This window comes from Protopterus annectens, chromosome 8.part1 (assembly GCF_019279795.1).
Source record: "Protopterus annectens isolate FY-2018-M chromosome 8.part1, PAN1.0, whole genome shotgun sequence".
NCBI classification, from domain to species: Eukaryota; Metazoa; Chordata; order Ceratodontiformes; family Protopteridae; genus Protopterus; species Protopterus annectens.
The window spans coordinates 277,038,241-277,065,113 of NC_056742.1; the positions used below are offsets into that span (position 1 = coordinate 277,038,241).

Genomic DNA, 26,873 nt, shown 5'->3' on the forward strand with positions numbered 1-26,873 from the left:
TCAACAGCTTTAGATCCGAGCTCCAAGCTCCTCCCCCTACCCATACTCCCCTGCCAACCCTGACTGACTTCAGATCTAGTTTGCTGCGGTTTCTATCAGCAGCTTGATCCTGAGTCTCCTGGCATTCTCGTTCTCTTTGTGAGGAAAAAAATTTAACTTTTTAAATCTTTTTCTTTTTTAACCCCTTATAGTCTAAACTCTCTTAGTTTACCTTAATTCTATCCTTCCCCTACCTTCCTGGTTCCATCTGTGTTGTGTGTGTGTGTTTGGGGCCTTGTGTGTGTGGGTTACTTTCTCAGTAAGTCTGAGGCTCCAAAGTTAATGTTCTCTAAGTGCACCGAGTGTGGCCATAAGCTGTCCCCAGCGGATGGCCACACTCGGTGTGTATTGTGCCTTGGGATTGAACACCTGTCCTCTGGTTGTACCATTTGTGCAGCGTTCAACCCCAAGGCACTTAAGGACCGGAGGTCTAAGCTGATTCTGGTGGGTCTTCTGTCCCCGGATTTGGCTTCTACCTCCAGTCCTTCCGTGGCTCCCGCAGCGGCTGCCACTCCTGCTTCTCTCCCCCCGGCCGGGACTCCACCTCCCGCCTTAGGCTCGGAGGAGAGGGAGGCTAAGGAAGAAAGGAAGAGGGAGAAGCACCACAAGCGGCGGGCCGAGGCCTCCGCTTTGGCCCCCCCGGCTAAGTGGTCTTCTCCCTCCAGGTCTTCTGGTTCTCCTCCTTCTCGGATCCGGTCCCCGTGCTTTTCACTGGGTCCTGAGGAGGAAGAGACCCGATCTCCGTCGAGGTCATCGAGGCGACACTCCCGCCCCACCTTGGTGGCCTCGTTGAGATCTACAAGAAGTCTCACAGATGCAGATTTGGACTGGATGATGAGAAGATTCCTCCAGGCCCAACTGCAGATGGGAGTGCTCCTGCCTCTCCCCCCCCCTCCGGGGGGGAGCTCAACCCCATTCTTTGCCCCGATAGCTCCTTCTCCATCCCGTTTCCTGGGTTCGGAGTCTTAGGAGCCGGGCAGCCTTGGAGCCGGGGGTGTGTCGGCACCGATAGTCTCGGGTACTTTGGCGCTGACACTTCCCTCGAGTCTGTTGGGTCCATTTTCTTTGGATCCGAGCTCTCGGAGCTGAGGGCTGAGCTTCGGATCTGGTGGTATCGGTATGCCTTTGGCTCCATCCGGGTCAGAGCATGCTGGTCTGTCGGATCCGATCGCTTCGGCGCCGGCCCCGATCCGTCCGTCGGATCCAAGGGAGAGTCTGCTTTCGGATCTCAGAGAGAGCAGCTCTCCCTCGGCATTCGACGTGGTGGAGAGGGTTCTGTCGAGGGATTCCAGGACCCCGACCCTTGCCATGGCTCCACCCTGCACTCCTTCTCAGTTGGGCCCAGCTTCCATCACCCGGCCCCAGCAGCAACCTGTTTTGACGTCACAGGTAGTTCCAGTGGAACAAGAAGTTGCTGGTGAGACCTCCTTGGACAGTCCCCCCGAGGAGGTCCCTCACAAGCGAAGGTGCAAGAGGAGGCACCTGGACTCCCCCGAGTCCTTGACTGAGGACACGGATTTGGAGGAAGGGGAAGGCTCCCCAAGATCACCCCCCGAAGATGTCTCATTTGGTGACATCATGGAGATGCTCAGAATAAAGGGGGGAGTGGTCTGCCCCAAAGCCTACCTCGGACGAATCCATGTTCCTGGAGGCGTTTGAAGCAGGCCCGTCTACCTCTTGGGTGTCCCCTCCGGCCAACCCCCTGGTAGATTTGATCACTACCAGGGCATGGAAGGGGCCGGACACTGTGGAGCCAGTCCCCAAGTGCCCGGACAAGATACTTAGCCCACCCTCTGACACATCCCACTGGAGTAAGGGTCCCCTGGTAGATGCCATGTTGGTGGCGGCGGCCACCAAGAGGGAACTTGCTCAGGAGAGTCCCTCGGTTCATCCCCCGTGCAAGGAGTCTCGGTCGATGGACCGCCTAGGGAAGCGGGTGTTTAGTTCAGAGACCTTCTCGGTGAGGTCACTGAACTGCATGGCACACGTGCTCTGACTGCAGCGGGACCTTATTAAAGAGTACGCTGCGTCGCCCTCCGAGTCCATGTCGGCGGAGGACAAACAATTGCACTCCACCCAGATGGCCATTCTACGATCCATATCTAACACCTCTATGCGGCTTCTGTCTCATGCCATGGAAGGAGCCGCTAGTGCCGGCGGAGCGGGCCTCGTTATGAGACGTCAGGCCTGGCTCTGACACTGTGATTTCGCGGAACCCTTCAAAGCATCGTTCGCTAATGCCCCTTTTGATGGTTCTGCCCTCTTTGGCAAAACCGTGCGAGATACCTTGGTCCAGAGCGAAATGGACAGGAAGATGTTGTCTGCCGTCGGAGTCCACTTCTCTGCTCCCCAGAGGTCCTTTTCTAAGAACCAAAAGGGACAGAAGAAGATGTGGTTCTGGAAGTCGCAACAGTCCCGTTCCGGACTCCCAGCCCTTCCGCGGCAGAGGAGGGCAGGTTGGACGCCGCCTTAGAGGCAGAGGGGGCCCGTGGAACTTTGGATCCAGAGAACCCTTCTCGGACCAACCCACGCAACACCCCTGAGGGGTTGCCCGACTGCTCCACTCTGGAGGCAGTCGGGGGGCGTTTCTCAAAGCACCCAGCAGCTTGGGAGTCCATCACGACAGACCGCTGGGTGCTTCATGTCATATCCAGAGGATATCAGATTCCCTTCTCTCATTACCCACGCAGCCCCAGATACCTCCCCGATGTCCCACCCGATCAGAGGGAGGCTGCAGCAATGGAAATCCAACATTTGCTGGAAAAAAGAGCCATCCAACACATCCCCCCAGACCAGTGCGGGTCCGGGTTTTACTCCAGGTTCTTCTTGGTGCCAAAAAAAGACGGGGGACTTAAGACCAATCCTCGACCTTTCTTCCCTGAATCTGTCAGTAACCAAAGAGAAGTTCCGCATGGTCACTCTTCAATCCATTCTCCCCCTTTTATGGGAGAACGATTGGATGCGCTCTATAGACCTCAAGGGTGCGTACTACCACATTCTGATGGACAGGCGATCCAGGAGATTCCTCCGCTTCCGGCTAGGAGCCAGTCATTACTAATTCAGGGTCCTCCCCTTTGGTCTCACCACAGCCCCCAGGGTGTTCACCAAAGTGTTAGCAGTGATAGCGGCCCACCTGAGGCTCCAGGGAATTCAGGTCTTCCCGTACCTGGACGACTGGCTCCTGACCGCCCCAACAAGGCATCTACTCTGTTCAGCCAGAAACTACTTTCTCTGTCTAGCTCCCCGGCTGGGGATCACTATCAACATAGAGAAGTCGTCTCTTACTCCGACCCAGACTATAGACTTCATAGGGGCCAGATTGGACACAAACAAGCTCCTAGCTTTCTTGACCACAGACCGGCTACTATCCCTGAGGCTACATGTGCAGGCCATTCTACAATCTCCAGCTCCCCCGGCGGAATTGGTCCTGAGGGCTCTTGGCTCGATGGCGGCAGTGATCAACCTATTGCCAATGGCACGTTTAAACATGGGGGTCTTATAATGGACCCTCCAGGTCCAGCGGTCCCTTCTTCACTACCCTCTGAGCCATCCCGTTCCCATCAGCAGGGCCTGCAAGAAGGCCCTTCTGTGGTGGCTCCAATCTCCAGACCTTCAGCAAGGACGCCCCTTTTCTATGACCCCTCCTGTAGCCACGGTGACCACGGACGCCTCCCGCCTCGGGTGGGGGGAGATTTGTTCGGGCAGGACAGTCCAAGGCACGTGGGACCTCACAGAGACCTCACTGTATATCAACGTCCTAGAGATGAGGGCAGTGCTGTCAGCGTTGCAAGCACTTCAGGACCTTCTTCCCATAGGAGCGATTGTGATTCAGATGGACAACATGTCGGTTGTCTGGTACATCAGTAAACAGGGGGGAACCAGGTCTTACCCACTCTGTCGAGAGGCCATGAGGGTGTGGGAATGGGCTATCTCCACCAACCGCTTTCTCATAGCAACGCACATTCCGGGACAGTCCAACATCCTAGCGGACAAACTAAGTCGCACCATCCAGTTACCATACGAGTGGTCTCTGAATCCTGAGATAGCGAATCGGATCCTTGCCAAATGGGGTCAACCCTCTTGTGATCTCTTTGCCTCTCCCTCGAACACAAAATGTTACGACTACTTCGCTCTCATTTCCCCCTCCGGGGAACCCCCGTAGACGCTCTGGTGCATGCTTGGCCTCCCAGTCTTCTTTATGCTTACCCTCCTCTTCCTCTAATGCTGAAGTTTCTTCAGAAAGCCAGTCAGTTGGGGGAGCAGGATAATCCTCATTGCCCCGTTTTGGTCTCGTCAATCCTGGTTCCCTTACCTTTGGTCTCATCTCGTGAATCCTCCTTGGATTCTGGATTCCCGTCCGGATCTAATATCCCACCCCCTAGATCTCCCAGTCCTGAACCTGGACAACCTCAAGCTCACGGCTTGGCTGCTCCAGTTCCACTCATATCTAGGACTCCCGGTATCTCTTCCCCAGTTAAAACCATTCTAGTAGCTGCACATAAGCCTTCTACTAGAAAGATCTATAGCAGCAAATGGAAACGTTTCTCCATTTGGGCAGAACGCAAAAATTTGGATCCTTTTACAGCTCCTCTGCCCACTGTATTAGACTTTCTGTCAGGACTGTTTCATCAAGGAGCTAGTTCCTCCACAGTCAAGGTCCAACTAGCAGCTATCTCTCATTATCACGTTGGAAATTAATTGGGCCCTTTGATCACCACGAAATTGTGTAAGACCTTTTTGAAGGCACCTTTTTGCTCAGACCCCCAGTGAAGGATGTTGTCTCTCCTTGGGATTTAACGTTGGTGCTTCAGGCCTTGACAGCTCCCCCATTTGAGCCTGCAGCCTCCATAGATCTTAAATTCTTATCATGGAAAACGGCCTTTCTTGTCGCTATCACCTCGGCTTGAAGGGTCTCTGAACTACAGGCCCTATGTGTAAAACCCCCTTACTTGACCTTTCACAAGGATAGAGTTTACCTCAGGACCAATCTCTCCTTTCTTCCCAAGGTTGCCTCTGAGTCAAATATTAACCAGTCCATCAACTTGCCGGTCTTTTTTCCTAACTACCATAACAAAGGGAAATACAAATTACACTCATTGGATGTGCATAGACAACTTTGCTTCTACATCCACAGGACATCTGGTCATAGGAAATCCGACTAGTTGTTCATCTACTTTGCCAAATTTAACTTGGGTAAACCTGTATCAAAAGTCACACTCTCTAGATGGATTTCACAGTGTATCCTTTTAGCATACGACAGTTCGGGCAGGCCCGCACCTCAAGGAGTCCATGCCCACTCTACTCGATCTATGTCTACCTCTGCGGCTTTCAGAGCTAGAGTTTCTTTGGATGATATTTGCTCAGCAGCCACTTGGGCTTCATCTCATACTTTTATCAATCACTACAAATTGGACATCATCTCCAGAGGGAGAGCATCCTTTGGCTCTGCAGTGCTCCGGAGCACAAAGGTTCAGGTAGCTGGGGACTCTGTCCCAAAGGTTGCTGCACAATTGAAGTTAACTACTTCAGATTAAGAAGTTATGTACTCACCATAACGTTCCATCTGAGTAGGTAAACTTCATTTGTCAGCAACCGTCCCTCCCTCCTGCCCCCTCACTTGCGAATGTTCTCGTACTCAGGTCCATGGGTTTTACCCATTTATCTTGGGATTAATCATTGCTAGCAGATGTTCTTCGTCTTCCATTGCTGCAGTCCTTACTATTGGGTATAGTCCGCATCCAGTCGGCCCGAATACCAGAGTATAAGGCTGACGTCGGTCAGGGCGCATTAGACTGACGTCAGTACGTCAGGGTACTAATGCGCATGACCGGCGTCATATCCTCAGTCTTTTTTGCCGCGTTGTCCGATGCAGAAGCAGTTTTGCGAGTGCAGGTTGGCGTTCTGAAATATTTCCGAAACCGGAGTTTCAGACCGAATCAGAGTTGGCTAAGTACCCCGTTGGGGAACATTTTGTTTTTTCTTGCCTCAGTATTTAACCGGATGTCAGAAAAAGTGAATAACTGTATTTCTTGTGGGAAACAGATACCTCATAGGGATTACCATACATTGTGTATACCTTGTTTAGGGCCTGAGCACGACGTTGTTGGTTGCCGCTCTTGTGCTAGGTTTAACAAACGCACTATTAAGAGGAGGTTAGACTGTGCCAGATTAGTGTTTGGGAAGCGTTGCAATTATAAAATGCCGTCGGATGCTCCGACGCCCGCTTCGTCCAAGAAGCGTAAGGACAAAACAGCGAAGCCTAGGGTTGATGAACCGGCAGTCCCGGACGTCGGTTCTTTAGGAGGCTCAGTGGAGCCAGAGGTTTTGCCAGGAGTTTCTATGGAGTCTCAGGCAGAAACTTTACTGTTACAGGATGTACCCTCTCAGGAGGCAGGCCAGGCTGAGGGGGCTTCTCAGGTAACTATTCTTCCCTCTCTTCCCAAAGTAGTTAGAGCCTCTCCTTCTGTTAGAGGAAGGCCAAGTTCAGTTTCAGTAGGGGCTTCTCCTAGCCTTTCGGGTTCTGTACCTAAGAAACAAATGCTTAAAATGGCAGAAGATTTGATTACTATGATTAGAGGTTCTATGGGCCCTCCTGATAAGAGGCCTAGGGTGGAACCAGAGTTTGACAGTTTTGAACAGGGTTCAGGGGCTTCTGAGTCTTCTGCGGAAGATTTGCAGGAGTATCCTCATTATTCTGATTCTGATGTGGATGATGCCACTCCTTCGGCTTCTCCTCCTGAGGATTTTTCATTTTCAGAGACTCTGCATTCCATGAGGGAGCACTTTAAATGGGAAGGCCAGGATTACTCTGATTCCAGGAAGAGGCTTAGGGAATTCTTGTTTTACCCCAGCATAGGCCCTTAGCTATACCTCCTGTGTTGACTGTGGTGGAAGATGTTTTTGCAGAGGCTTCCTGAACCCTGATTCCTTGCCTCCTGCTCCTGTTAAACCTGATAGGTACTATAGGGTGCCCAAGCTCATAAGTATTTGTTTAAGAGTCCTAGGGCGGACCCAGAAACTGTTTCTCAGGGGCCTAAAGGTGTTAAAGCCTCTGTGGTTAAAAATCCTGTTCCCACTGACAAAGAGGCAAGGGCATTAGATAGGTGGGGTAAGAAAGTGTATACTTCTTCCACTCTAGCCATGAGAGCTTTGAATTGTCAGTTTCACATGCTGAAATATCAAAATTATCTCCTTTCACAATTAAAATCTAAGGTGGATGCTTTGGCGGAAGGTATTGATTGTAAAGAATTGCTGGATTTAGTTTATGTGTCTGAACAAGTGGGCAAGCATTCTTTGCAATGTGGTTTTGATGCTGTGCAGGCCTCCTCGAGGGTGGCTGCCACTAGTTCTGTTCTTCGCAGGCATGCCTGGTTGAGGGATCAAAATTTGGCTGAGCATGTTAAGACGAGGATTTTGGATGCTCCTTTACAGTCTGATGTGTTGTTTGGTTCACCTGTGGAAGCAGTTTTAAAGAAAATGGAGGACAAAGCTAAGTCTATGCAAACTGTTAAAGATTTTTTACAGGTACAGCCACCAAAGTTTAGTAGAAATTGGCCTGCTAAGGGGTGGACATATCCTGCTTATGATTCCCAGTCTAGGGGTAGGTCTAGACGTGGTAGGGGCAGGGCCCAAGGTTCTTTAGGCCTAGAACGGGGAGTTCACCTGCTCAGACTTCTGGTGAGGGCAGGGGTCAGTCCTTTCGTAAACAGACCCAATGACCTGCCTTTTCAGCTGCCAGTAGATTCTCGTCTGGCAGCTCCTTTGGAAGGACGACTGTCTCTTTTCCAAGAAAATTGGGATTTAATTACTCTAGACAGATGGGTGTTGGACATAATTCACCACGGTTACAGATTTTATTTCCATACAATGCCCCCTTTCACAGGCATGCCAGACGTTCCTCCTCCACAAAGAAAAGAGGCTCACAAGCAAGTTTCTCAGTTACTCCAAATGGGGGCCATTCAGCCAGTCCCTGTATCAGAAAGGGGCCTAGGATTTTATTCTCGCATGTTCCTAGTACCACAGAAGGGGTACACGTGGAGACCAATTCTGGATTTATCTCTCCTCAACACTTATCTGGACGTTCCCAAGTTCAAGATGTTGACGTTACAACAGCTTTTACCCCTGCTGGGCAAAGGTCACTGGATGGTAACTTTAGATCTCAAGGAAGCTTACCTTCATGTGCCTATCAGGCTAAGTTACAGGACGTATCTGCGGTTTCGAGCTGGAGATTCTCATTATCAGTTCTCTGCATTGCCCTTTGGCTTATCTACTGCGCCCAGAGTATTCACAAAGGTTCTGGCTCCAGTGATAGCTTACTTCAGGCTACAAGGACTTCAAATCTATCCTTATTTAGACAACTGCCTGATTCTGGCTCAAGAAAAGGAAGACCTTCTACAGCATCTGGAATGTGTTATAGCAGTGCTAAGATGCCTAGGGTATTCTGTGAACGAAATAAAGTCCAGTCTAGTACCCTCTCAAGACATGTGCTTTCTGGGTGTGAGACTGCATACAGCAGCCCAGATGGCCTTTTTAACCCCGGACAAACAAAAGAGTCTATCACTTTACTTCCATCAACTATCTCCTCAGTCCGTGCTGACTGCAAAGACAGTCCTTCCAGCATTAGGGTTCATGGCATCTTGTATTCTGGTGCTTCCCAATGCCAAACTGCATATGAGGAAGTTACAATGGTATCTCAAAAATGTATGGACACAGCACTGCCAGGATTTAGACACTGTCATTCAAATAATACCTTGCCTTCAAAGAGAATTTTTGTGGTGGGCTCAGGAATGTCACCTAAACAAGGGACTCTCTGTGACCCAGCCAGAGGCGAGTCAGATTTTACCGACAGATGCCTCGGACATTGCTTGGGGAGCTCATCTAAATGGAAAGTGGATACAAGACAAGTGGCCTGCCAGACTACAGCATCTACATATCAACATGAAGGAGATGTTAGCAGTCCAGTTCGCATTACTGGCTTTCAAGGAGTTACTTCTTCCAGGGCAGGTGTTGATTCTAACAGACAACACAACTGTCATGTGGTACTTCAACAAACAAGGGGGAACACATTCTTATCCTCTATGCAGGCAAGCAATGATTTTATGGGAGACTGCGCTACGCTTGCACCTAACTCTTCAGGCAAGGTTTCTGCCAGGAGCACAGCACTCCTTAGCAGATGTGTTAAGCAGACAAATCATGGATCCCCACAAGTGGAAACTGGATCTTCATGTATTTCAGAAATTGACAGTGTCATGGGGAACTCCAGACATAGCTCTGTTCGCTTCTCCACTAAACCACCAGCTGCCACAGTTTTGCACAAAGGGGTTTCATCACACAGCTTGGAAAGTGGATGCTCTGTCTTTCAGTTAGACGAACCTTCATGTGTATGCCTTTCCACCTCTGCCTCTTCTTCCACAGGTACTGTTAAAGGTCAGACAGGACAGGCCAAGGATGATTTTGATAGCTCCAGATTGGCCTCGGCAACACTCGTTCCCTCTACTACGGAGTCTGGTAAAGAAGCCTCCAAGGCCTTTACCTTTGATTCCACATCTGTTATCCCAGCAGGACGGTTATCTGCTCCATTTCAAGCTTCACTCTCTTCATCTGACAGCCTGGCATATTCTGTGTTGAAACACAGCAGGTCTCAACTTCCTCAACAAGTTTTAAATGTAATTATGGAAGCTAGAAGACCTAGTACAAGGAAAGTGTACGCAGCTAAATGGAAGAGATTTTTATTTTGGAGTAAAGCAAAGAATTTGGAGATTTCTGAGCCTAATTTGAGTATGGCTCTTCAATATCTTACTGAGTTACTGGACAGGGGTCTGTCCTTCTCTTCCATTAAGATTCATGCTGCAGCAATCTCAGCTCACTATGATTGTGACCCACCATTGTTTTCGCATCCTTTGTTCAAGCAGTTTCTTAGAGGGGCAAAAAATATAAGACCCCCACGTAGAGCTCCTACTCCTGCTTGGGATCTCAATTTTGTGTTGGAAAAACTTACTCTACAACCTTTTGAGCCTGCGGCTACTGCTGAATTGAAATATTTGTCATGGAAGACTGCTTTTTTGTTGGCTATTACTTCTGCAAGACGGGTGTCTGAGTTGCAGGCCCTTATGGCAGTTGAGCCCTTTTTGATTTTCCATAAGGATAGGGTATCATTACGTACTAATCCTTCCTTTATGCCTAAAGTGGTTTCTAGTGTGGCTTTAAACCAAACTATTCATTTGCCTACTTTTTATGCAGACCCCCAAAATAAAGGGGAACAGATTTTGCATACTTTAGATGTACACAGGCAATTGCGTTATTACTTAAGCAGGACTAAGGATTTTCGGCAGTCTCAGCAGTTGTTTGTTTCTTTTGCTTTGAGTTCACAGGGCAAGCCTGTGTCAAAACAAACTATTTCTAGGTGGATTGGCTTTTGCATTGCATTTTGTTATTCCCATCATGGCAAGGAGATTCCTGCTGGGATTAGGCCTCATTCCACTAGGGCTACTGCCACTTCAACAGCATTTCTACGGGGGGTGGCAACTAAGGATATTTTGGAAGCAGCTACTTGGAGTTCAGTGCATACTTTCTCTAAGCATTATCACCTTCCTATCTACTCTAAGTCTAGGGCTGGTTTTGCCACAGCTGTTTTGCAAGGCATGTTGTCAGCTCCTGCTTCTTTATGATTTGCCAGCCTCCCTTACCTCTGCTTTGGGATTCTACCCAATAGTAAGGACTGCAGCAATGGAAGACGAAGAACATAGTACAGTTTTGTACCTACCATAAATGTAGATGTTCGAGGATTCCATTGCTGCAGTCCAATTTACCCTCCCTCCTTCCCCTCTATGTTTAGGGGTGGTTGTATAGGTGAATTTACCTGTTATATTTTTGTATATATTATTCATGTTTTTGGTGCAGGTATTTTGGGCCTTGTCTTTTTAGGGTCTTCTGACATCTGGGGCAAGAAAAGACTGAGGATATGACGCCGGTCATGCGCATTAGTACCTTGACGTACTGACGTCAGTCTAATGCGCCCTGACCGACGTCAGCCTTATACTCTGGTATTCGGGCCAACTGGATGCGGACTATACCCAATAGTAAGGACTGCAGCAATGGAATCCTCGAACATCTACATTTATGGTAGGTACAAAACTGTACTTTTTCAGCTGTTGGGCAAACTTGATCTGAGGTCAGTCAGGGTTGGCAGGGGATTATGGGTAGGGGGAGGAGCTTGGAGCTCGAATCTAAAGCTGTTGAAAACTGCCGGCTCGGATCCGAGGTCGGATCCGATTCCCAAAGGTTGCTGACAAATGAAGTTTACCTACTCAGATGGAACGTTATGGTGAGTACATAACTTCTTATTTCATTATTATATGCTTTAATAGGAAGACTGAGATTTGTGCCTGAAACTTCTTTTAACTCTGCTATGCTTCTGTGCATTCTCCTCAGTTCTGAAGGCAGCCAAAACCTTTTGATAACTGTCTGCATTTGAAATGTTCACTGACATCTTTCTGGATCTCCAAGAGTCTAGGAATTCTAGTGTCATAAGTGTATCTCCATCTATTATACTTCGAAACTTAACACATCTTGCTTAGTCATCTCTTTCTGCTGGTGTCTTCAAGTTATCCATTTTTAAAATGGGTGTCCTCTGTCTTAACTCTTCTTACTTTTGAGACCTTCCCTTGCCTATTTCAGTACTTCATACTGACTCATCTTCCTCTGTTTCTAATCTATCTTCTGAAGTTTTTATAATGAAAAAAATGTCAGTTGCTGGAAACTGAAACTTTTCCCCAATTTCATTGCTTCTGTATTCCTCCTTTCAATTCAGCATGAACTGATGTCACATTCAACCATTTCCCCTCTTAATTTTGGTGTTGAGATAAGTTTTAAATTAGCTAGGACTTCCGTGTGAGTATGTGTGTATATATATATATATATATATATATATATATATATATATATATTTTTTTTTTTTTTTTTTTCGTAGTTTCCATACAAATGGTGCTTCTGTTATTCAGGATCATACCATCTCTTTTGCTCTTACCCCCATTTCCACTACAACATTTACAGAGATACTGTACTGTCCTCAAAGAGGAAATACTTGTAGTTTAAAGATTTGTCATCAGTGTTTACAAGTTTGGGAAGCCTTTAAGTTTTTCTCTTACTCTTCAGCGTCCTAGCACCTGCAGTTTCAGCTTGGTATGATTGACATAGATGACTATGCTTGTCAGGACACAGTTGAATTTACTGCTGCTTTCTTAACTCACTAGTGTAAGCGTAAGTAATTCAATGTCCAGAAGACCATTAACAACAGACACAAGTGTTCTCTCCCCTCATATGCTTTTAAAGTTATGTTTCTATTCAGATCAAGGTGAGAAGTCGCCAGCTGCATTACAGAAAAAATATTTATTTATCTGATTTGTATTATTGTAATCTATTTTGCTCCTTGATTTATTTACATATATTTTATTATTTTATTTTATTTTACATTTGTCTACCGGGATAGTCCGACTGGATACATGTCCATTTTCAGGGGAGGCCCGGGGAGAAAAGCTCCACATAGACAAACTTACATAGATTACAGAGAAGTTAGCAAACAATTATAAAAACAAAGTGATTATATACAGTGGCTTAGTAGTGTTCCCTAGTAGGGACTCACAATTCTCATGGACAAACACAATTAAAAGTAAGAGATATCAAATTGGAAGCAGAGCTTGGTGACGTAGTTACAAGTTATAATAATTACAGAATATGCTTTCAGTTTATAACTTAATCAGGGTTGGTACATGGGCATAGCCAATTCACTTTGAGATACTGTTTGAGGTTTTTTTTTTAAGAAACTTTTGGAGGATTATAGGGTTATATAGTTTGGCAACGAATTCCAGGTTTTGCCAATGAAGTTGGCAAACAGGGATTCACCAGCAGAGTTATTAGCTTTGTGGGTTTGGACCAGTAGTTTATTGGCTGTCCATAGGGATCTCAGGTTGCTGTATGGCTTAATAATATTTTAAGTGAGGGGGTATCCCCAGGGTGGTACAAAATTTTGGGCGCTATTGAGAGTTGATTGAATTGAATTAAGCTGGGCAGTTCTAGCCACTCTAGTTGTTAAAGGTTCTGGCAGTGATGGGTTCTATAGGTGGAGCCAGTGGCGAATCTGGCAGTATGACTGTAGCTATGGGACAGAATACCTAGTTCAGATTTGTTGAGGTTTGAGAGTACAGGCGAGGCATATAAAAGAGTAGCTAGTAGGTGTGATCGGGTGAATTCAGTCCTAGGTTCATAGGTAAGTAGGTACTAGGCTATCAGCCCGAGGGCATTTATAAACCTAGCCAAAGTGTGTCGGCTTTCACCACCCCATTGATTAATTAACTGATCCTCTGTCAAGCAGAGCCAATGAAGTGATCCCAGGGGTGTATTTTCTGTTACCCATCCACTCGTCAAGGTTTCTCTTGAAGAGTGTTAGTGAGGGGCTCTGCCTAATGTAGTTTGGAATTTTGTTCCAAAGCATGGGGAGTCTCTGTGACAGGAATCTATCCCTCCAACATATTCTATTTATTGTTGTGGCAAGGTGTAGCTCACTAGAGCGCGTGACTCGCAGTGACTTGGATTTCTTTTGGTGAAGCATGCCCATCAATTCTGAGTTGGACATGGCTTTGTAAGTCAGGCAGAGATCACCTCTGAGTAAGCGATATGCCACTGAGTACAGCTGAAGGTTTTGTCAGTCGGGCTGCATAAGGCATATGTTTGAGGCCTGTAATCCTCTTGGTGAGGTACCTTTGTGGTCTCTCCAGCTGTTGGAAGTGTCTTGTGAGGTACACCCCAAATGGGGCATTGTACTGTATGATGGGTCTGATGAGTGGCGAGTAGAGGGGCACTGTAACATCTTTATTTCTAGATGCGAACCCTTTAGTAATTAGATGGGCCACATATAAGGATTTCCTAACTACTTTGGCAATATGATTGTCAAAGGAGAGATTACTATCTACCTGGGTCCCCAGATCTCTTATTACCTCTTCTGTATTAAGGGGGCTACCACCTATGTGGTAATTCTTGGATGTTTTGTTTTTCCCAAATGGGATGACTATGCATTTTTTGGCATTTAGCTTGAGGCCATGACTTTGACACCAGGTGTCCGTCTCAGTAAGGCCCTTTTGGAGGATGTCCGTGTCAGCCGGAGAGTCAGTTATGGCTCCCAGTTTGCAGTCATCGGTGAACTTGGTTAGCCATAGTCTTCCTATGTTTGCCTGTACTTCTGAGAAGTATATGCCGAACAGTAGGGGTCCCAGGACCGAGCCTTGTGGGACACCACTTGTGACTGGTTTAGAGTCGGACCTGGAGCCTGCTATTCTTACCGTGTGAGTTCTGTCTGTAAGCCAGTTGCCAACCCATCTCGTGACGTAGGGGTTTATGTTCAGGCTGGTGAGTTTTTCTGTAATACCTGAGTGGGGAATGGTATCAAAAGCCTTGGGAGGTCAAGGTAGGCTGTGTGAACAACCTTTCCCTCATCTATGGCCTTGGCGACTGGTCCTAGCCAGTGTGGTTAAAAATGACTTGTTTCTATACAGTGATCCAAGCTTTTTATTGATGGTCTGTATGGTTTTGTTGACCTGTAGGTCAAATTGGAGATTATTGTCTATGATAACCCCTTGCAGTTTGGTGTGATGATCTGAGGAAATAGTGGTACCATTGTTAGATGTGACAGAGAATGAAAGTGTGGTAGATCTACTAGTGGGGGAGAAGAGTAGAAGTTTAGTTTTACTGGGGTTCAGAAGTAGGCGTTGGTTGGTGAGCCAGTTCTCGATAGTGTTAAATATATTTTGGGTTAAGGTTTGCAGTTCAGATGGGGAGGTGGCTGAGCAGATCAGAGTGGAATCACCTGCAGATCAGAGTGGAATCACCTGCATATTGAATGCAGGTAGCTTTAGGGATAGCAGTGTGAAGGTTGTTGATAAAAATAGAGAAGAGTAGTAGATCTAGTATGGACCCTTGAGGGACACCAAGTGTGAGAGGTAGCTGGCTGGAGAGTTTGCCCTGCCATAGTACCACCTGTTGTCTACCAGTCATGTAGGATTGGAACCACAGGATAGCAGGCTTGTTGAGGGAAAAAGATTTTTAGTGAAAGAATGAGAAGTTCATGGTTGACCATGTCAAAGGGTTTTGATAGGTCAAGAAAGAAGGCGGAGGTTAGCCTATTGTCATTCCTGTTTTGCTTTATGGTTTATATATATATATATATATATATATATATATATATATATATAGAGAGAGAGAGAGCGGGTCTATATTACCTGATCGAACGTTTAGGTTAGTGAATACCTAAACGTCGATCTGGTAATATTGGAAAATTAAAAAATGGCGGATTTAACATAGGGAATGAATTCCCTCGACCGCAAAAAAAAAAAAATTTAAACTAAAATGAAGTGGGGGGCTGCCCACCCCCCCCCCCGAACTAAATATGCCAACGCTGAGATTGCTGTACAGTAGAGAAAGGAGAAACATTTGCATAACGACCAAGAGAATTCTTTCACCGTGTAAATCGTCCGTTCACGTTTTTTTGCATTTGCTATTACCAGATTGACGTTTAGGTATTCATTAACCTAAACGTTCGATCAGGTAATAGGGACCCATATATATATATATATATATATATATATATATATATATATATATATATACACACACACACATATATATATATATATATATATATATATATATATACACACACACACACATATATATATATATATATATATATATATATATATATATATATGTATATGTATATCTATATATACACACACACACACACACACACATATATATATTTTTTTTTTTTTTTTTTTTTTTTTACTGTCAAACACTTGAGCTGTACCATACCAGAGGAAAACTTGCTGTAGTGCTGTAGAGGGTGTTGTGGTTTTGATCAGCATGCAAGTATATTAGAAATGTTGCAGATTTTTTTTCTGGGAAAATAAAGTAGGCTCAAAACTGTTAAATTTTAGGAAAAAAATGTCTGATAAGATGCTGAAGGTGTGTTCCCCTTCTGATTTTCTCCCTGTATACTATGTAGGTAACTGTACTGAACCGTACTTTTTCCCATACCCCCCCCCCCCCCACACACACACATTTAACTAACAGTCAGGGTAGAGTAAAACATTTTTTCCAGTAGCTGTTGTATCTGCCAAGAGAGTTTCTGAACTCTAGGTTCTTTTTCAAAGGCTTCTTACCTAATATTACATTTGTATGGTATATCATAGGATCATAAGAGGGTACTAGGCTAATGACCCTAGGGCCCTTACTAGCCTAGCCAACAGTTTATCCCGAAATAAGAAACCTCAGTGAGCACCTTTACAGTGCAAACCATCTTTTATGCCAAAGATACCCACAAAAATAATCCTAAATCAATCCACTAATCCACCTGTGCCTGTATTCCTGTAGTTCAAGTGCTTATGTTTTCTGTGGCTTTATGGTCCTTTGCTACACTCTGTAGATGTTCATTGACAGCTACATTTCTACTTGGACAGAATTAAAAAGCATAAGAGGATGATTAACTCTCATTTCCTTTGTCCATAAAAGATTAGACTAAGGAGTGTCCAATGAGGCAATCAGACTTGTTTTTGCTGTGACAAGTATAGTGCAATTTTTATCAGGTAAACCCTTTCCCCAAGGGCTGTGGCTACTCCTTAGCCTGTTTCAAGAATGATTTAGTTAGTTATTTTTTGCTGCAGTGATTTGGACTACTTTGCATCCTTTTGCAAGCACTGTAAACTGGATGTAATCTCAAGGCGTGGTCAGCTTCTGAATCTACCATCATTTGGGGAACCCTGTCTTGTTGCCACCAAAGAGGAGAGGTTGGGGGCTGTTCATTTATCCACTTAAACACATCCTTCCACCTTCCCCGTATTCTGGTAAATTATCTAAAGTAAAGACCATTAGAGGAATGGCTTGAAGGTCTGCATAAAATACAGAAAAGTGGGTATTTAGGAGCAAACCCAGTTTGGTGAAATAAGGAGGGATGGTGCATTATGAGGACAGCAGGGGGAGTTTGTCTGGGAAAGTCTTATAGATGCTGATTGACTAGTTATAGAAGGTAACCATAGTTGAAGTGAGCAGGTATAGATTTTGAAGGTCTGTTGTTATAATAAGTACACAACCTTCATTTATGTTGACTGATCTGTGACATATAACACATGGACATGGTTTCCTTGCCCATATGTAGTATGGTTTGGTCACCAAGGGGATGTACACATAGATCATTTTCTACCAGACTTGTTTGCAGCATTTCTTTCCTGTCTGTTGAAGTATGTCGTCACTGTCATTAACTGTTCTATTAGTAGAGAGAGAGCAGTAGACAGTAATTTGTGCAAATTGGTAGTGATGTGTAGCAGTGATGTGGAAATGAGATTGGGAATATAACTTTGAAAATAGAAATACATGTGCCACTTGTCAGAATCTCAAGCCATGGAGGGCATGGGGACATGGCTCAGTAATGAATTTGTGAAAAGTGGGAGGGTAGATGTCCTCCCCCTGTCCTGTAGTCCAAGTGCTTAGGAATTTTGTGGGTTTATGGGTCCTTTGATCAGTAGTTTATGAATTAAACAATTGCCATATATATATATTACATTTAAGGTTTTTCTGTCTGTTGTACTTATTCTGCAGGTATGATTTTTAGTAGTTTTCCTTTGAGTAAGGATTCAGTATTGGTTGAAAAGAATAAAGGCATATTACTGTAAGTGTCAAGGAGCTGTATTATGCTGAAAAACTGAAATTTTCTGAAAAAGTCAGTTAACATTAAAACAGTAAAATTAACACATTGTAAATTATCAACATTTTTGCATTAGGCTATCTGGTTTCCTTTTACATGATCTCTCCCTGATACCTAAACTACAGATTGACAGCAGCAGCATAATGAACATAAGCTTAGTGAATGCTGAATACTGTATCTCTGAAGTGCTGTAAGGTTTACATGTGGCCAATAATTATGGCTGATGGCAAAACCTTGCAGGGGTATAGGTGTTAACTTCCCTGTGGAGGAGTGACTTCAGCGCTGAAAGTGTAGCCTTCTTCTTGAGGGATATGAGAGCACCTCACCTGTAGAAAATTATTTTGGCTGTTTTGCCTTCAGCCATATTTTTTGTCTGGTTTTGCCATTTGGGAGAGAAACATTTAACTGATTATTTTAGACCTCTGTAAGAGTATTATCTGAAATATGATCATCTACAAGCCTATTAAAGTGTGTAAACTGAAACTTGGATGGCTTACAGGGAATGAGAAAAGATATATTATGTCTCTTTTTTTGCTGATTTGATAGATATTGGTTTTATATGTAATACTATGGAAGAATGCTTAGCATAAAATAGCAATGAGTGTTTATGCAGTGATATAACAGGCAGATTGAACAAAAGAATTTCTAGTGGTCCAAAACAAACATCTGTGGAGTTAAGACATGTGGAACTGTTTGGAGAACATGACAAATTGACAGCTATCTGTTACTATTGCGTTTGAAGAACATTTAGTTTGCATATAAGATGTGAAGTTGATGTAACTAGCATCAACTTCACTCTTCATATGCAAACTAAATGTACTGTATATGAAGTGGTTGTATTGTTATTTTTAAACAATTCCTCACCACGTTCTAACTGTTGTTGAAACAAGCAGTTCATTTATTTGATTCTGCAGATTTGATGCACAGTTCGCGAAGCATAACGATTCATGCCATTGTCTTCATACAGTAAACATTTTAAAGTACTGATACTGTTCAATGAGCAGTCATTTTCTATTTGTTGTGTCACATTAATTTTTTAAATAAATCTCAGAATAACCGAATATAAATTTGTAGTATCCGTGTAGTATAAGAATTTTTTAGAAACGTTTTTAAACCTCATTGATAGCCTATGTAAAATGTTATAATCCTTAACATGTACTTGATATTTTCTTATCATGTAGGCACTAGTGATCCATATGTAAAATTTAAAATGGATGGAAAAACTTTCTACAAAAGTAAAACTGTCTACAAGAATCTGAATCCAGTATGGGATGAAACCTTTACATTACCAATTCGAAATTTGGACCAAGTGCTGCATGTCAAGGTGAGCATCATGCTTTGTAGTCTGTGAGGTATAGTTTAAGCCATAACCTGTGCTTCCAGTTTACTTATTTTCATTGCGTGTAATTAGTTGCATTATGCATTTATAATTTATTTTTAGCTGGTACAAAATTTGGGGTAAGGCTATGCCCACCCTACAGAAAATGTTATGAAAATTTAAAGTGGATTGGTACATTTTGATGATTTTTTTAGCATGCCTAACACGAAAGTGATATATATTTTTTTTGCTCCTATTGCTCCTATATGAAGCTTGAATTCTTTATTTAAGAGGTGCTTCAAGATGCAGCTGTTTATTAAGACATATTTGGATGTCATCCATATGCTGTTGTCATTAGTTTAGAAATGTAAACCTGCCTATACATTTTGTTTTTCTTTTGTATAACTGACTTTGTCTTAACTACTTATTGATTTTATTTTTTTATAATGTTCGTAGATGAATCGGCATAGTAGTACATTTGATTGCTTTAATCGTGCCCAAATATTTATCCTCCCCATTTGTGTCACTGCTATCTCATTGCACTTATTACCATCCTCTAAACATGAATATGTCATCCTTCATTACTAGAAGGTTTACATTCCTTGCTATAGGTACAGGAACTTTCTAGGCGTTTGAGTAGCAAGAGTTGAACGTCAGAGACATTTTTCTCTGACCATCTACTAATAAAGGTTAGCATAGCTAATTTTTTTACTTGCATATTTAATTAGGAGGCACAGTTTAGAAAATGAGGTATTGTTTTGTAAAATGTAGTACGGTACATACAAACAAAATCCTGAATACTTTTTCTTTTGTCATAGTTTTATTGGGACCAAAAATAAAACCAACATAAAGCTTCCTTAGCATTTTGTCAGAAATTCTTAGAGGAGCAGACTGTTGAACCCTGTTTTCTGTGAATACATTTATTTGCTCCAACAATTGTACAGCTATTTTATCACATGTAATGAAAACCAACATGGACTGTTAGATCTAAGAAAGATCTGTATTATTTTAAGTCAGTGTAATTTGTTTTAGAAAAAAAAAATAAAAAAAAAAATCTAAAAATGTCCATTACCACATTACATAAACAATTTATTAAACCAAGTGCTTTAGGTGAATTTGCTGATTAAAACATGCAAGACGTTTTGGTTTTCTGCTTCAGAGTAATTCTAGTTTCATGCCTATTGATGTCAGCAGATTTTGTATTTTCCTGTTATATGTTCAGGCTACAGTGTTGTCAATAAATTTCAACTGCTGAGCATCCACAGCACTGTAAAAAACATGTTATTACCCTTTAAGACACTTATTTGCCTTTGTGTGTGATTGTTTTGTCTTTATATCTTCATGGTCTGACCTGTGTAGTACATCTGACACGGACATAAGATGTAATGAAACACCTGCATTTCATTACATGCATAACCCTTCCTGTCCATGTACTTGTTACCATTTAGGTGTCATTCTTTGTACAAACTTAGGAGATGATAAAATATTTGCTACAATATTTACAGCAGTTATTAACGGTTAATGTGTATAATAGGTCCCTGGCCCTTTTTATAAGAAAGTCTGGACTTGTCAGGAAGAATCATTGCTATACTCCCGTCACACATGAAAATCTACCATTGTCTGAAAATAATTTAAATCATTTCCTTGCGGAAACAACCATTTATAATTATTTAATTATATAATTATAAAAAACAATTATAATTTCATGCAATTTCCAATAAAGCTGTGACATTAAAAATAATTCATTTTTGTACGTGCATTATAGTGGAAGACAGACAGTTTGTATATATGTTGAAAGTTGAAGTCTGATTTGTTTTTTGTAAAATGTTCTGCTCATTGTTTTAGTGCATTTTGGTTTCATGTTTGCCATGCTCTGACTTTTCTATAAATGTCTGTGCCTATGTTGCACAATATCTTTTTAATGAAGTCAGATTTCTGTCAGCAGTGTGATTAAAGGCTGCCTTTAGGTTAAGTACGGGGATCACGTCAGTCGCCCTGCTAGACAGGGGTCCAGGAAAGTAAATAATGTGGGAAGAAATAGCCAGGGAATTGTTATGGCTAGGCTTGTATAGGCCCTAGGGCCAATAGCCTAGTACCAACCTATGAACCCCTAGACTGCACCTTCAAATGCATTAGAAGTGCAGATCCACATTCGGCAGACATACAGTAAGTCAGCTGCTATCCTTTTGCTGTAGACTTTGTTGTTTTATTTTCCAGAAATGTGTGTGGGGGGCGAAGAGAACAACTTTCACAAATTTGAAGCTGAGCAGCAGTGAGCACAAGAAGCAGGATATTAGAATCACATGACAGCCCTGGAGCATTGTCTGGTTAAGTGACTTGCTCAGAGTCACACAATAAGCAAATGGAGGTAGAAGGAATCATACCCCTTACCCATGGCTACAGGAAGCCATTCAGTCACAACTCGGAGCCTTAATCCTCTGCTCTATATGCCAGACCAAATTAGTACTGAATAGCATTCATTGTGGTAGTATAGGGAATAAAGTACCATGGAACATGCTGGAAGAGAGATGTGTCAGGGCAGGATAGATTATGCAGATTATATATGTAAAGCACAGATAAGGATGGCAGAATGATAAAGCACCTGCCATTAATGACATTTTATTTTGTATAAAGGTAGGTGAGCTGAAAACAAATTCAGTTTTAGTCACAGTCTTCTTACAGTTTATAAAGAAATCAAGTACACAGTAGCACTATACATAAAGAAAAGTACACACTAATGGTATAGGTGCTTTTTGCAAAAACGTATACAAATAGTATTGTAAGTATAGAAGTTGTCAAGGACATCATTGAGAGCTCTTTTTAGCAAGGAATTGCACAAACATGCTGGGCAATGTATGCTCTTTAAATTTAACAACACCGAGGCAGCAGCATTTTGCTTTTTATTGAAGGAAGCATTTTATCTGAGAAATGAAGGCAACAACAGTAGAATACTGCCTGATGTCATTTGGGAGGGAGTTTCAAAGTGCAGGCCTGAAGACAGAAGGCATTTGCAAAGGGAGGGAGTAGTGAGGAGTTGAATGAGGGACAGCTAGAGAATTAGAAGATATCTGTGGTCTTGTGTCTATCAACTGGCTTGATATTGGCCAGCCCATCAGTTAGGAAGATGCTCGCAAGATCACATGGGCAACATGCAATTCAGGTAGCCTTTCTCCTAGTAAAGAAAGGGCATTGGGATAGAATTGGAGATTGCAAAGTCATCCCAAATGAAATAATCATCCCACAGCATACACCACTGGTGGTCAGAGTCAACTGCAGTCAGTGGTTGGAGATGGCTCTAAGGCCAACAAAGACTAGGCTAAAAATCTGGAAGTTGACTGGAGTGAAAGTGCAGGAGTTAAAGGAAATACTTGGGGTTCTAAAACCTCAGGTAGAAAAAGAAGTAGGTGGATTAAAAGAAGAATGTCAGCATTTCAGAACAACATAAGTGAAGACTGTAGATCAGATATGCAGCCAGGTAAAGTATGGAAATAAGGTACATAATGAAAGCTAGCGGTGTAGTTCAGAAGTCCAGGAAATCTTCAAAAAAAAAAAAAGACTGCAGGAAGAAGTAGAAGACAGAAAAGACATACCAGTCTTAGAAGGAATGCAGATTGACTAACAAACAGGCTAAATGAGAGCATAGACACTCTACCATCATAAGATATGTTAGCAACAAGCTATTCACCAATCCCTAGGACATCAAAGGCATATAGAAGAGTTACTTCCAGTAGCTTCTGAAAAAAAAAAACAGAAGCTGAAGTTCCCCAGACAGCAGCCTGTGATAAGAGGAATAGCCCGCCCTAGAAGAAGTAAGAACAGCACTAAGAAAGATGAGGTCAGGGAAAGCAGCAGGCCCAGATGAGGTCATGGTAGGTATGTTTGAGATTTTGGGTGAGTTAGTGAAGAAATAGATTTAGCAGGTACTCATAGCAGTATGGAGAGAGAAAACAAAGGGGGCATTCACAACTGTAGGCAGTTTACATATATCAAACTGCTGTCACACTTAACAAAAATGATGAAGACAGTGATTAATTAATGAATACACTGAGTAGTAGGAAGTAAGATGGAAGACGAGCAGTTTGTATTCAGATCAGGATGCAACACAACCGAACCCATTGTTTGCCATTAGACAGATAATGGAGAAAAAGCTAGAGATGATGAAAGAATCCTACTGAGAATTCCTAGAATCCAACTGGGTATTCCTAGCCTTGGAGAAAGCATATAACAAGGTCCCAAGAAAACTGTTTGGACAGTCCTGCAATGGTTCAAAGTCCCGGAAACACTGGTAGCTTAATGTTCAAGGACCTAATGACAAAAGTGCGAACTCTTTTCACACTCACAGAGGGTTTCACAGTGTGAGTGGGAGTGCACCAGAGTTCATCCCTAAGCCCACTGCTTTTCATGCTGGTGATGGACTACATCAGCAAACAAACTGGAAGGAAAAGACGAACAAAGCTGTTTTATGTAGTTGATGTAGTATTACAAGCAGACTTTAAAGAGGAACCTCGGCAGATGATAGGGGGATCGGAGGCAAAACTGAAGGTGCATGGAATAAAACTGTGTAAAGACAAGACAGCTGTCATGTCAGCAAATGAGGGAATCAAAAGAAGGTGAAAATGAAATTGAAGAAAAAATAAAGGAAAAAGTAAGCAGCTTCAATTATCCTGGTAGGGGTGTTGAGGTGAAGGGAAGTGTGAAAGAGGAGGTCAAAGTTAGAATCAGAGGGGCTGCAGCCAGCTGGCACAGTGTGTCAGCAATAGTATGTGATAGAAGAATGCCAAAGAAGCTAAAAAGTAAGGTGTACAAAACAGTGGTGTGACCAGTACTACTGCATGGTACAGAAAAAAGGGCAGGGAATTCAGAGCAGATGAAGAAGCTGGAGGTGATGATGATGAAGTGCCTGAGATGGCTGATAGGATGCATATTGCTGGACGGCCAAAGAAATGAGGACATCAAAGCCGCAGCCAGTGAAGGTTGAAGAGAACAAATGAATGTGGTTCAGGCATATGTGCAAGAACGAAGATGATTATTTACTGAAGAAGATTTGGGAGAGACAGGAAGAAGGAAAGAGGAAATGAGGATGTCCAGCAAAGAGATGAATGGAGTATGTGAGAGAAGACCTGCAACCAGTCGAGTATTACTTTCAAAGAAGGTAGGAGAGTGGCATTAAATTGAGAGAGATGGTTACAGTTGTCACAGCAATCTGGCCCCATGTAAAAAATGAGGAAAAAGAGATGATGATGATGATTAGGGATTGCTTCACTGTAATAAGCTGCTGAAGGGTACCGCAGGGGAACCCCTTTTAATTAACTTACTGAATATGGTACATATGAGAAGGGTAAGTTTGTTAGTTGGTAGTCTTTGTAGCTTTAGATTGTGAGACAGTGATATTTTACTTGCCCTGTTATAAATCTGTAAATGAGTGACGTTTATTGCCTTCTGTTGTTTACAGAGAGAGGTTGTACTACTAAAAGGGAACATATTGAAGTACTGAGATCAGCACCCCTTTCCTGTTAGTAAAGTTAGTCTATTTAGTTTGCAAACTGCTGATAGTGTAATGTGTGGAGCATGATAAAGAGTTCCTTGTTTGTTCTCAACCAAGGAGACGGTTAGTGCTGGGTCCAGATAGAAGCCCAGAAACTTGTAGGCCTAAACATTCTGTAGACCACTGTCATCAGGACTGATGATAAACGAGGACTCCTTAAATCATAGTAGGGCAAAGGGTTCAGATATCCAGGTACAAAGTATTGGGGAGTGCAATAAAGAAGTGCAGTTCTTGTAGTCTTTATTTTCTGTAAGAAAGGCACTACAGAGCTCTGTGTGAGATGCTGTAACAAGATGCTATTGGCTTATTTATTTATTTTTTTTAAGTGGACATCTTTTTTGCTTTTGCACTGTGGATCTGGCTGTAGGAAGCTAATTGGTACAAATATAAAAGCTGAAGTCCCTTTTTTATTTTTTATTCATTCATTCATTCATTCATTCATTCATTCATTTATTTATTTATTTATTTATTGTTAGGGATGGGGTGCTGTATCTGGGACCAACACAGCTTGTTAGGTGAGCCAGCTTATGGCTATGATTTCAGTAAATAATTAATTACAGATAAGTGGGGGAGTATAGGATTCATATATTTTGGGGCTAAGAATAGAAGTCTCATGCAGCATATTGCGAACATAAGTGTTTGTTATATAAAATAGGTAATCCATAAACCATGTCAGAATGAATGTGCTCGGTCTGTAAACTGAGAGCTCTTTAATTAAATGATTATATGGCATTTTATATAACCAGCTTCACTGGCTAGGTGCAGAGTTGTGGTAAGTGCAGGGTGTGTGCTGTGCCTTGTACTGAACTATGTTGTTTACTTCAGAGAAGGTAGTATGTTTCAGTATGCATCTTTGGCTGCATGGCTGCCACCACTTTCAGCAGTTTAGCCAATTAAGTTATGAGAGAATTTGGCCCATAGAAATCAGGTAGGCAAGGAATAAGTAGTGCTGGAACACTGCTTTGGAGTGGATTGATGTTGCCTATTTTTAAAAGTTCAGAAACTGTGAAAGGAGAGAGTGACAAGTTAAAAATGTAGTGAATTAAAATACTCTTAGAAGTTTAGGGTATACACCATTAGGTCTAGTACAGTGATGGCTAGCTACTTCAGGTAACAGCTAGTTAATTTAGTATAATGAGTCTTCTGAAAAGTTGAAAGACATGGAGAAACCAAAAGCACCCTTTGCTGTTTGTTAAGGTACATCTGAGAGAGGTTGGTAGCTAGTACTGAAATGAGATGCAAAAGTGTAGGGCAAAAACTGCACTCACTTTCTGTAGCTTAGAGACAGTGTGACCATTTAGTATGAAATAGTAGATCATGATATTCATTGTGTTTCATGGTTGCAGTAATAGCTCCTTGGTATTTCCTGCTGTGGAAGCCCTGGCCAGCCCAAATACCAGAGTCTTTAATACCCTCCTCTTACTCTGGAGGGCACTCTCCTCTCCATTGTTAGGATGTCAGTGTATAGGGATTGTTAGCTGGCCCCCTATTTTTAATTCTTTCTTGCCATTAGAGGCTTACTGTCTTTTGCAGTGTTGTCAGTCAGCCCAAAGCCAGAACTTTGAACAGCAAAGATTACGTACCCTTTTAGGGAACAAGTTTGTCTTTTTCTTAGTCTAAACTCTGTTTAATGTCAATTAATAAGATGAATGTTTATTTAGAGGGTGAGAAACAAATTCCTCATTGGAGCTTCCACACACTTATCTTTTTTGCCTGGGCCCAGAGCATGATGTGCCCAGCTGTCTCCATTATGCTCATTTTAATTCAAGAAAGATAAAGCAGAGGACTGAGTTCTTAAAAAAAAAAATTTAGACAAGGAAAGGGAGTATCAGTGGATTTTTTTACACTATGGTCAGGCTGAATCATGTCATCATTTGCTAATCCACTCAATCTTCTGATCATCACAGAAAAAGAAGACGCTTTTGCAGTCCCCTCTAAGGATGCAGTATGTGTGGCCATGGCCTTTAGCAAGACCCATTGGAGTCTGCTGTGCTATCAGTCCCCTCGACTTTCACATGGGGCCGAAGGACTCGGGGCATCATATGAGTCTAATATTGCTCTGCAGATCCTGGCTTCTAGCTCCTGTTCTGCTCTACCTTAGGGGTGAGCAATGTCCTCAGAGCTTCAGAGGAACCTTCAGCTGACTGACCTTGGGTCATGGCAACCCATCTCCAGCCTGGGCTGATGACATCTGATGCCACCCCCAAGTCCTGACCAAAGGC

General features: G+C 43.1%; 1 protein-coding gene across 1 annotated transcript in view; it reads left to right on the forward strand.

Annotated features, from left to right (window-relative positions):
* MCTP2 (multiple C2 and transmembrane domain containing 2) overlaps positions 1-26,873 on the forward strand; it is a 2,216,888-nt gene that overhangs the window by 725,415 nt on the left and 1,464,600 nt on the right. Inside the window, exon 4 of the mRNA XM_044081878.1 lies at positions 18,970-19,112. Coding sequence (XP_043937813.1) covers positions 18,970-19,112 — 143 coding nt within the window. The remainder of the gene's footprint in view (positions 1-18,969; positions 19,113-26,873) is intronic.